General features: G+C 23.9%; 6 protein-coding genes across 6 annotated transcripts; 4 read left to right on the forward strand and 2 right to left on the reverse strand.

The window, feature by feature from the left end:
* Nucleotides 1-122: 122 nt before the first annotated feature.
* On the reverse strand, nt 123-362 carry DICPUDRAFT_159960 (uncharacterized protein; the record flags this gene model as incomplete). The annotated part of the gene is made up of 1 exon (XM_003294835.1): nt 123-362. The coding sequence occupies one exon, from the start codon at nt 360-362 to the stop codon at nt 123-125; it is 240 nt and encodes a 79-aa protein (XP_003294883.1).
* An 83-nt stretch (nt 363-445) lies between these two features.
* DICPUDRAFT_100091 (uncharacterized protein) lies at nt 446-1,076 on the forward strand. The gene is made up of 2 exons (XM_003294831.1): nt 446-788; nt 849-1,076. Exons 1-2 carry the CDS (start codon nt 476-478, stop codon nt 977-979), a joined length of 444 nt encoding a protein of 147 aa, XP_003294879.1. The 5' UTR covers nt 446-475; the 3' UTR covers nt 980-1,076.
* A 234-nt stretch (nt 1,077-1,310) lies between these two features.
* On the forward strand, nt 1,311-2,173 carry DICPUDRAFT_90873 (uncharacterized protein; the record flags this gene model as incomplete). The annotated part of the gene is made up of 2 exons (XM_003294832.1): nt 1,311-1,592; nt 1,670-2,173. 2 exons carry the CDS (start codon nt 1,311-1,313, stop codon nt 2,171-2,173), a joined length of 786 nt encoding a protein of 261 aa, XP_003294880.1.
* Nucleotides 2,174-2,558: 385 nt separating this feature from the next.
* Nucleotides 2,559-4,615, forward strand: DICPUDRAFT_44072 (uncharacterized protein; the record flags this gene model as incomplete). The annotated part of the gene is made up of 4 exons (XM_003294833.1): nt 2,559-2,826; nt 2,889-3,131; nt 3,195-3,956; nt 4,035-4,615. The coding sequence occupies 4 exons, from the start codon at nt 2,559-2,561 to the stop codon at nt 4,613-4,615; spliced, it is 1,854 nt and encodes a 617-aa protein (XP_003294881.1).
* Nucleotides 4,616-4,813: 198 nt separating this feature from the next.
* Nucleotides 4,814-8,391, reverse strand: DICPUDRAFT_159964 (uncharacterized protein; the record flags this gene model as incomplete). The annotated part of the gene is made up of 2 exons (XM_003294836.1): nt 4,814-5,948; nt 6,014-8,391. The coding sequence occupies 2 exons, from the start codon at nt 8,389-8,391 to the stop codon at nt 4,814-4,816; spliced, it is 3,513 nt and encodes a 1,170-aa protein (XP_003294884.1).
* Nucleotides 8,392-8,939: 548 nt separating this feature from the next.
* Nucleotides 8,940-9,423, forward strand: DICPUDRAFT_93304 (uncharacterized protein). The gene has a single exon (XM_003294834.1). It carries the CDS (start codon nt 8,951-8,953, stop codon nt 9,371-9,373), a length of 423 nt encoding a protein of 140 aa, XP_003294882.1. The 5' UTR covers nt 8,940-8,950; the 3' UTR covers nt 9,374-9,423.
* Nucleotides 9,424-9,831: the final 408 nt, after the last annotated feature.

The following is a 9,831-nucleotide window of genomic DNA, read 5'->3' on the forward strand; positions in this document are numbered from 1 at the left end:
AGCTGACTATCCCTTATTACTTTCTTTATGAAGGCTTGGTTTTTTTATTAAAAACAAAGTGTAGATTTGCTAATTAGAATACCGTAATTCCAGAACATTACTTTTTTTTTTAAAATTTTCTTTTATATTTTTGTCATCTCGCTTGCTGCCATTATCTTTGTTCGTCTTGGTTGTTGCCATTGTCTCCAATCGCTCTTCAAAAATTTATTTACAATAATGGAGGCTTTCAACAGTATTAAAGTATAGATATACCAAAGTGCTGGTTGATAGTCCTTTATATAAATAAAGTTATATTTCTCCCATTTATACATAATATTATTTTCACATTTAAAAATTTTTTTTTTATAATATTTTAATTTCATTTTTTTTTAAAATTTTTTTTTTTTTTTTAAATTTTTTTTTTAAAAATTATTTTTAATTTTAGATTTGCAAACACACACATAATAAAAAAAATAATATTAATATAATTATAAAAATGGATCTTATTACACAAGTTCAAGACAAACTAGACCATTTGTTATATGTTTTTGGTACATGTATAGGTGTTTTACAAAGAGATGCCCCTCCTTCATCATTTACACCACAACAACAACCACCTCAAGAGCCATGGGAAGTTCCACCAAAAATGGCAATACAAGTTATTGAAACATCAAAACTAATTGAATCATATATAGAAAAATTGCCAGGTTTCGATAAAACTGAAGACGAACAATATGAAGATTTAAGAAATTTAAATAATGAATCAAAAGAAATTTCGGCGCAACATCAAATGTCAAGAAATGAAGCGAGTAAGTAAATTATATTTTAAAAAAAATATACATAATTATATTAATATAATTTTTTTTCAGTCGAAGTTTTAAAATTAGTTAAAGACTCAATTAGGTTTATATCAGAGGAATCTAAAAAAGTTGAAAAAGAGGAAGAAGAGGAAGAAGATAAATTAGAAAAGGAAAAATACGATAAAATCACAAATAAATAAAAATAACTGTAAATAGATAAAAATTTTAATATTATTATAAATAAAATTTTGTATATAGATATAAATCATCCAAATAAACCTTATTATACACACAATTAACCTCTCTTTTTTTTTATTTTTTTTTTTTTTTTTGAATTTTAATTTAATTTATTTTTATTTTTATTTTTATTTTTTTTTAAATTTTTTTTTTTTTTCTTTTTTTATTTTTCGTTTTGCTTTTATTACATTAGAAATAATAATATAATATTTAATAATTTTTGTAAATAATAATAGTATAATATTAAATAGTTATAAATTGTGTACATAGTCAAATATAAATTAATAAAGGGAAATGGCAAGTCACTTACTTACAGAAAGTTTACCACAACTTCAAGATATAGAAAGAATTATATCAAATACAGGAAAAATAAAGAAAATAACAGAGACTTTACAATATAATTTAAAACAAACTGCATTAAATTTAGAAAATCACTTAAATGAAGATGGTGATGGGAATATCAAACCCCTCATGGATGAGATAGAAAAAGGATTTTTAACTACAATTGCATTAAATGAAAATTTATCTAAATATTCAGCTGGAGCTACTAACTTAAAAAACTATGTTCAAAATGAAGTAAGTTTTTCAATATATTTAATTCAATACAATAATAATAACTAATTATTAATTTTATTATCAATTTATTTATTTAGATTAGAGATTTACAATCAAATAGTCAATCACAAGAAACTAGAAATACTGTAGGTTCGGGTGAAAATCTAGCAGATAAATATTTAAGTGACTATAAACTACCATTAAATATAGAACATTATAGGAACCATAAAGATTTTAAACAATTAAAAAGAGAAATTTGTGATGTTAATGGAAAAAAGAACGAAGATGCACTGGGTGAAGATGAAGACTTGATTGTAGCATCACAAACATTTAATATTCATTGTCCAATTTCAACCACCATTTTACAAGATCCATATAAATCATTAGTTTGTAATCATATTTTCAGTAAAGCCGCAATATTTTCAATGTTTTCTCGAAATTCAAATTCTATTAGATGTCCAGTTGCTGGTTGTAGCAAAACTATTATGAAGAATCAAATTCAAGCTGCCCCTGAAATTAATGATATGGTTAAGAGAGAATTGAGAAGAAGAGACAAAGAAATTAAAGCAAAAAGAAGCCAAGAAGAAATTACTGAAGTTTAAAAATATAATTTTCAAAAAAAAATAATTTTTTAATCGCAGTAAAAAAAAATCGGCCCAACTCAACTCGTTTCATATTAAAGTTCAAAAAAAATTTTTGGGTTTATTGATATAATTAGGTGGTAAAAAAATAAATAAAACCATTAAATATTTTTTTTTTTAATTTAATTTTTTAAATTTTTTTAATTTTAATTTTTTTTTTTAAAAATTATTATTTTTTTTTTTTTTTTATTAATATTTTTTTAACATCAATACCCAATTATTAAAACAATAAAATTAAACAAATAGATAATAATAATAAATAGAAATATCCCTTTTGTTTTTTTTTTTTTATGTATAATTATTTTACATTTTATAAATGATTATTATCAGTAAAAATAATTTTTAAATGAAACCAATTCAAATAAATACAACTATTACTAATAATAACAATAATAATAACAATAACAACAATAGTAATGAAGACCGACCTAAAATGTTAACTACAAATAACAATAACAATAGTAAGGCTATAACGAAAACCATTAAAACACCAGTTTTATGGGCAGTAGGCTTAGTAGTTTATATTTATTTTATATTATTTCAAATACTATCAAGTGGTTTGTCCAGTATGGGTTATAATACTATACCTTTAAATGATAGGTTTTTAAACAAAAGTAATACAAATTATTTTTATTTTTAAATTAAAGTATAAATTATTAACACATTTTTTTTATAGGAGTAATAAGATTAATTCCAAATAGATTAAAAAGATATAATAATATTCCAATTAGCTATAATAATGATAATAGTTTTAGTAGTGGGGATAAAAGATCTTATAATACAATAAAAGGAGGATATCATTATAATAAAAACTTTATTGTATTTGTGTCGATATCAAATAATGACAAAGAACCCCAAACCATATTCAATAGATTCAAACCTATATTTGAAAATCATCAAATCGGACTAACTGTTTTTGGTAACTATCGTAAAATATTTTATAAAATAAATTAAAGTATATTAATCCTTTATTTAATTTTAGAAACCGAAAATAAATCAGATACTCATAGACTATCATACAGAATTCAACAAACTGAATTCGATGGCATAATATGTGTTGGTGACGATAATTTAGTGCATGATGTAGTAAATTGTATATTAAATAAGCACGATTATTCAATTAACAGACATATACCAATAGGAATAATACCAGTGGGCAAAAAAAACGGATTTTCTAATAGCTTGGGCATTAAATCACCAGAAATCGCAATTAAAAAAATTATTCAAGGAAATGTAAACTATATAGATATTATGTCAGTTTCGCCAGTTAGAAACACAACACAACTCTCTTTTCCTAAATCAAATGAAATCAATTTTAATAATAGTTATAATAACAATTATATAGATATTTACAATACTAATAATAATAATCCAAATGGAATTAATTACAATAATAATAATAATAATAATAATAAAGCAATAAATATAAATATGAATCAAAATAATATAGGTAATAATTATAGCAACAATTTTTTTTATAAAGAGTATAAAGTTTATAGTATATTATATATAGGGTGGGGTGCTATTAGCTTTAGAGATTCTTTCAAACCTTGGAACAGTAGTGTTAAACCATGGCTATTATCAACATTTTATTCAAAATTTTCAAAATTTTCATTTAATAATTTCTCTTCTTCATTATACTTTTTACCATCAACACATTTCACCAATAACCAAATTACAAAAACAAACTATAGCAACAATAACAATTTAGAAAATAAAAACAATCGTAATGTTAGTAATAATAGTATCAGTATAAGTAACAAAAACCACGATGATATTATTAGTAATACATTTAATATTAAAGATGATGACATCAATGAAGAACAAGAAAACTACGATACTCAAGACCACATTTTATATTGCTCAAAAAAAAACTTGTGTGAAGGCTGCAAAAAACAACATATCGACTATGACTCCCAAGGTAAAAGATCGTCAAAAGATTTTAGTGACTGGAGGGTTGTTGAAGGTTTAAACGATTCAGAAAACAAAAGCAATTACAACAACGAGAATCATAGCACTGGAATGTCCTTTTTTTTAGCTGGCAATCTCAGTAATATATCAAAAGATTTCAAACCATTTCCTTTTGCTCATTTATCCGATGGTTTTTTAGATTTACTCATCAGCTACCAAGATGATAAAAAGAAACTTAATCAATTAATTTATGATACCAATCCTTCCATTAATTGTTTAACAAATGATAGTAACGAAGATCAACAAAGCAACAATAATATGAATAATAACAACAAAACAACCTATTATTATAAAACCAAAGAATTCATATTCAATGTAAAAAATGAAGATATACCTTTAAGTATAGATGGAGAACTATATAATATAAAAGAATTTGGGAGCACCACTATCAAAGTTCAATCTCATAGAGAGTTATGCGCTATATTTAGTTAAATATTAAAAATAAATTATTTTTTTTAATAACACAATCAAAATACAAAAGTAATTAAAGCTTAAATCCTTTAAAGTTTTATTTTTATATTTTTAAAATTTATAATACAAGTGTTTTTCTTTTATTTAATATTTTATATAAAATACAATTTGTATTGTTTAAATAAAAAAACTATTATTTATATATATATAATACTATTATTATTGTTGTTGTTGATGCTGTTGTTGTTGTAATTTTTTTAAATTTTCATACATTGTTTTAAATTGATTTGTTATATTTTTATATTCCTGTAAAAGCATTGGTACTTCAGTTATTTTTAATTCATCAATTCTGGAATTTTGATAGTTAAAATTTGGGATTTTAATTGAACTGACATAGTTATTAAATTGTCTTGATTCTTTATTTCTTATCTGAAGGTTCTTTTTTAATTCTAAAATCTCCATTTGATCCTGTTTATGCTTTTGTTGAAGTTTTGAAATCTCTTCATCTTTTTTATCTATAGTATTTTGTAGCTTTTGGGCCTCGCTGCTATTATGGGTTGGTGTTGTTGTTGATGATATTGTTGATGAAGACTTACCATCCAATAGGGTAAGGTTGTTATAGCTATTATTACTATTTACGATTAATTTATTTGATTCGTTCATTATAGTTTCAATAATGTTTTCGCCATATTCACTGCTATTTGAATCACTGTTATTTATGCTTTCATCATTTAAGTAAGAACTATCAAGATTTTTGAAATTATCATTACTCGAGCTATTTGGAAGAATTGATTTTTGTTGTGGTTGTTGATGCTTTTTCTGTTGTTTTTGAATAGAGGCAGCTGATAGCCCAGATGCAATTGCTGATAAATTACTATTTGATTTTGATTTTGGAGGTGGATTCCAATAACCTTGAATTTCAGCAATTAAATTTGTAACTCTAAAAACAAGATCGTGCTGTGAAATAGTTGTATGTGAATGCCTTGATTCAATGTAGTTAATGCACTCTACCAAGTACTCAGTATCTAAATCTGGGAACATTTCAACCAATGTGGCCAAAGCATTATCATTTGCTATTAATTTTGATGTAAGGTTGTTTGGTTTTGATGAATTACTACCATTTTCATTATTGTTATTATTGGCATTGTTGTTACTACCATTGGTTGGACTATTTGTTGAAGAAATTGAAGGTGATAGTGATGCTGCTTTTTCGCCCATTAACCTATGGTATTCCTTTTTATCAATTTTTAGTAATTCTGGTTTAATATTTTCAATAAAATAGATCGCTGAGACAAGCTGAGTTAAATAATAAACTGCCTCCGAATCTGAAGAATCTGAAAATTTGGTTATAAATCTAAAATGAAAAAAATTAGTATTTTTAAAATAAAAAATATTATTTTCACTATAACTAAAACTTACACAACATTTGAATGTAAATAAGGTGGATTGATCTTTAATACTACCCAGATTAAATTTGGTAAAAGAAAATCTGCACCAGAAACCTCTTTATGATTGTGCTTTAATATAGTTTTACAACATTTCATTATATACATAATCTTGTGTCTCGCATCCCTTGCGTAGTTTATTTTTAGTAAATATTTACCAGCCTTATCCCACATAGCCTCACTAAAAGAATAAGTTGGAATTTCCATATGCTCCAATGTAATGAATGATAACTTTTCAATTAATGTTGAAAGATCAGAATCCTTTTTAGCCTCCTCTTCGCTAGGTTGAAAAACATAGTCATATATCTTCTCTAAAACATATTGTTGTAAATGGAATGAAGAGAAATTTAATTCATCCTCGGCTGAATCGGACCATTGTGGATCTAATGTTAGGGTATTTTGCATATTACTGACGAAATCAAATAGGGCTTCACGTAAATCTTCATTGGCCACTTTTCTATTCTTTAGGGTTCTAATAAAACTATCGATTGATGATTTAATTGGTGTTGCATTTTCGAGCTTACTGAGGAAGTGTTCATAGGAGTTGATTTCATTCTCTTTAAGCAATCTATTAAAATCACTCTTTGTCTTTGTGTGCTTTATAAATGCACTACCGCTTGAAGAATTACTGAGTGTATCTAAATTATCAGACTGCTGAAAACCTGAATTATTGATACTATGGCTACCACTTAATCTATTTTGTTGTTTATCTTTATGAATTGGTGATGAAGATTGACTCGATGATGATGATGACGAACCTGGTCTTGGTAAATTTTGTAGATTTAATGATAAATTTGAAATTTTATTAAAAATTGCATTTTCAATATCTAAACCATTACTTTGTGGTTGCACTGGTAAAATTTTATTTTCATCTTTTGTTGGTAATGTATTTTTACTCGGTTCTCTTCTAAAAATTCTTGATAAAAATCCACTTTTATTAGAATTGGATGTAGTATTATTAGTACTATTGTTATTGTTAGAGGTGGTAATATTATTGTTATTTGAACTATTACTAACAACTGCATTATTTGTAATTGGAATATTATTAGAAAGAGTAAGACTACTATTGATATTATTACTATCTTTATTATTATCTTTATTATTATTATCTTTATTATCTTTATTATTATTATCTTTATTATCTTTATTATTATCTTTATTATTATCTTTATCTTTATTATTATAACTATCATTATTAATGTTATCATTTGATAATGAAGGAGATGTTGAATTTGTTGAATTTGTTACCGATTGTGTTTGCATTTGATTTAAATTTGACTCTACCGATGATGAACTAACAATACTCGATCCAGTATTGCCGCTAATACTACCTGAACTACTATTGGTAATAGATGGTGTTGATGATGATGAGATAGGTCTATCATCTAAATGAAACTCTGGTAAAATTGCGATAGTTGGTTGTGCAATAAATGATGAAGATTTTGGTGTTGTATTTGATGTAATATTCGGTGTTGATGGTGCATCATAATTAGTTGTTGTTGTGGTGGTGGTTGTGGTAGTCGTGGTTATTGAGGTTGGGTTACTGTTTTCTGGAGGATTTGTTGATTCTGTTTTGGGGCTAATAAGTGGTGATTGTGATAATGGATGCCTTTTTAAATATATTGTTTCTTTATTTGTACTACTATTGAAACTTGATCCGCTACTATTAATACTGTTGTTGAGACTATTTGCTTTTTCCCTTATAGATTCTATTATATTTTCTAAATCTGGATTACCAAAACTATTTCTTTTATTATTTCCATTTGATAATTTATTTTCCCCATCATTTTCGGATTGCATATCTCTATTATTAAATACATTGCTAACCACCTCCTTTTCCTCCGCACCAACTTCTTTATTGTATCCAATATCCTTATCGCTAACTGCCCCATCATTTTCTTCTATTTCCCTATTATCCTCTTTTTCTTCTTTATCTTCATTTTCTTTATTTTCTTTTTTTTCTTCCTTTCCTTCATTTTCTTCCTTTCCTTCATTATCCTCTTTTCCTTCATTTTCTTCTTTTCCTTCATTATTATTCTCTTTTTCTTCCTTTTCCTCGATACATTTTAAATCTCCATTAATATTATCATCACCTCTATGATTTATATTATTATTGTCTATACCATTAATCTCAATACTGGCTTTATTATTGTCATCGCTAATTATTAACTCATTATTTATAATATCATTATTGTCCGATTTCTCTTTATTAATAACTTCTGGATTATGCAATATTATTTTTTCTATGTTTGTATTACTATTATTTATAATTTCTTGGTTATTAATATCTAAACCGTTGTTGCTGTTATTATTATTGTTTGAAGGACTATTAATAATAACATCCTCCATCATATTAATTTATTATAAAATTATTGTGATAAATTTTTTAATTTTTTTTTTTAAAAATATTTTTAATTTATTTTTTTTAATTAAATAAAAATAAATTTTAAAAAAAAAAAATAAAAAAAAAAAAAAATAAAAATAAATCTCAAATTATTGATAATTTTTTTAAAAAAATAATTACTAAAAATGATATATCATTATACATTTATTTTTTAAACCTATAGCAATTAATAAAATGTTTAAGTATTTAAAAATACTTTAATTGTGCTACCATTATTATAAAATTAAAATTAAAAAAAATAAAAAAAAATTAAAAAAAATAAAAAAAAAATATTATACTTTTTTAGAAATTTTAAAATTAAAATAATTAATATTATATAAAATAAAATTTAAATTAATAAAATATAGTAATTTATTTAGAATTAATATTTTCAATTTTAATTTTTTTTTTTTTTTCTTTTATTTATTAAACAAACAAAATAAAGTAATACAACATATATTATTATAAATATTTATATCTTTATTAAATTTTTTTTTTTTTTTTTTAATTGCTTAGATAAAATTAAAAATGGATATTAAACTTAAAGAAGCCACTTCACCAAAACCAACCAATCAAGAATTATTGGTAAAATCACCAACCTATAGCAGAACAAAAGAAGAAAGAAGAGAAAACTGTGGTGAGATGAACCACGAGTTTTATCTTAGAAATGTTTCTGAAAAAGCTGAACTCGATAACAAGAGAAGCCAAGAAATTGTAGATCATAATCTTAGAGAAATGTCCAATGAAAGAAAAGAAAAAAGCTTTGAAGTAAATCAAGAATTAGAAAGAGGTCTCGAACAGCGTGATAAATATATATTCGAAATAAGTGAAAAGGGTAGAAAAGATGTAGACCATGCAAATAAAGTTCATGACAGAGTTATGAAAAATAGAGAAAAAGAAATTAATGACTACCAACTAAAAGAAAATAAAAAACATCTTCCACAACAATAAATCAATAAACAATTTAAAGTGAATTCACTTTTTTTTTTATAAAAACTTTTAAAAGATAGTGAATTTATTAAAAAAAAAAGATCTAAATTATTGGCAATATATTAAATTTTTTTTAAAACCCAGAAAATATTTCTTAAAGGAATAAATAAATCTATATCATTTAATCCACTTTTTTTTTTGGTAACTTATAAATTAAATCATAGGGTAATAGTTTGTTTAAAAAATATCCAATGCCTTTCGTTTATTTGCTACCCAAACCAATCAATCACATGTATAAAAATTTAAAACATTTTTGGCAAAAGAATTGATCGAAAAAGTACAGATTTAAATCTGAAGGTGCAATCAAATAGTTAAAAAATATTCAAAACTATCATTTATTATTTTTTAAAATAGTTAAATAATATCCAAAATTATCATTTTTTTTTATTTCATTAAAGTTATTTATATCTTTATGAATA

This window comes from Dictyostelium purpureum, assembly GCF_000190715.1.
Source record: "Dictyostelium purpureum unplaced genomic scaffold DICPUscaffold_654, whole genome shotgun sequence".
In the NCBI taxonomy this organism is placed as follows: Eukaryota; Evosea; class Eumycetozoa; order Dictyosteliales; family Dictyosteliaceae; genus Dictyostelium; species Dictyostelium purpureum.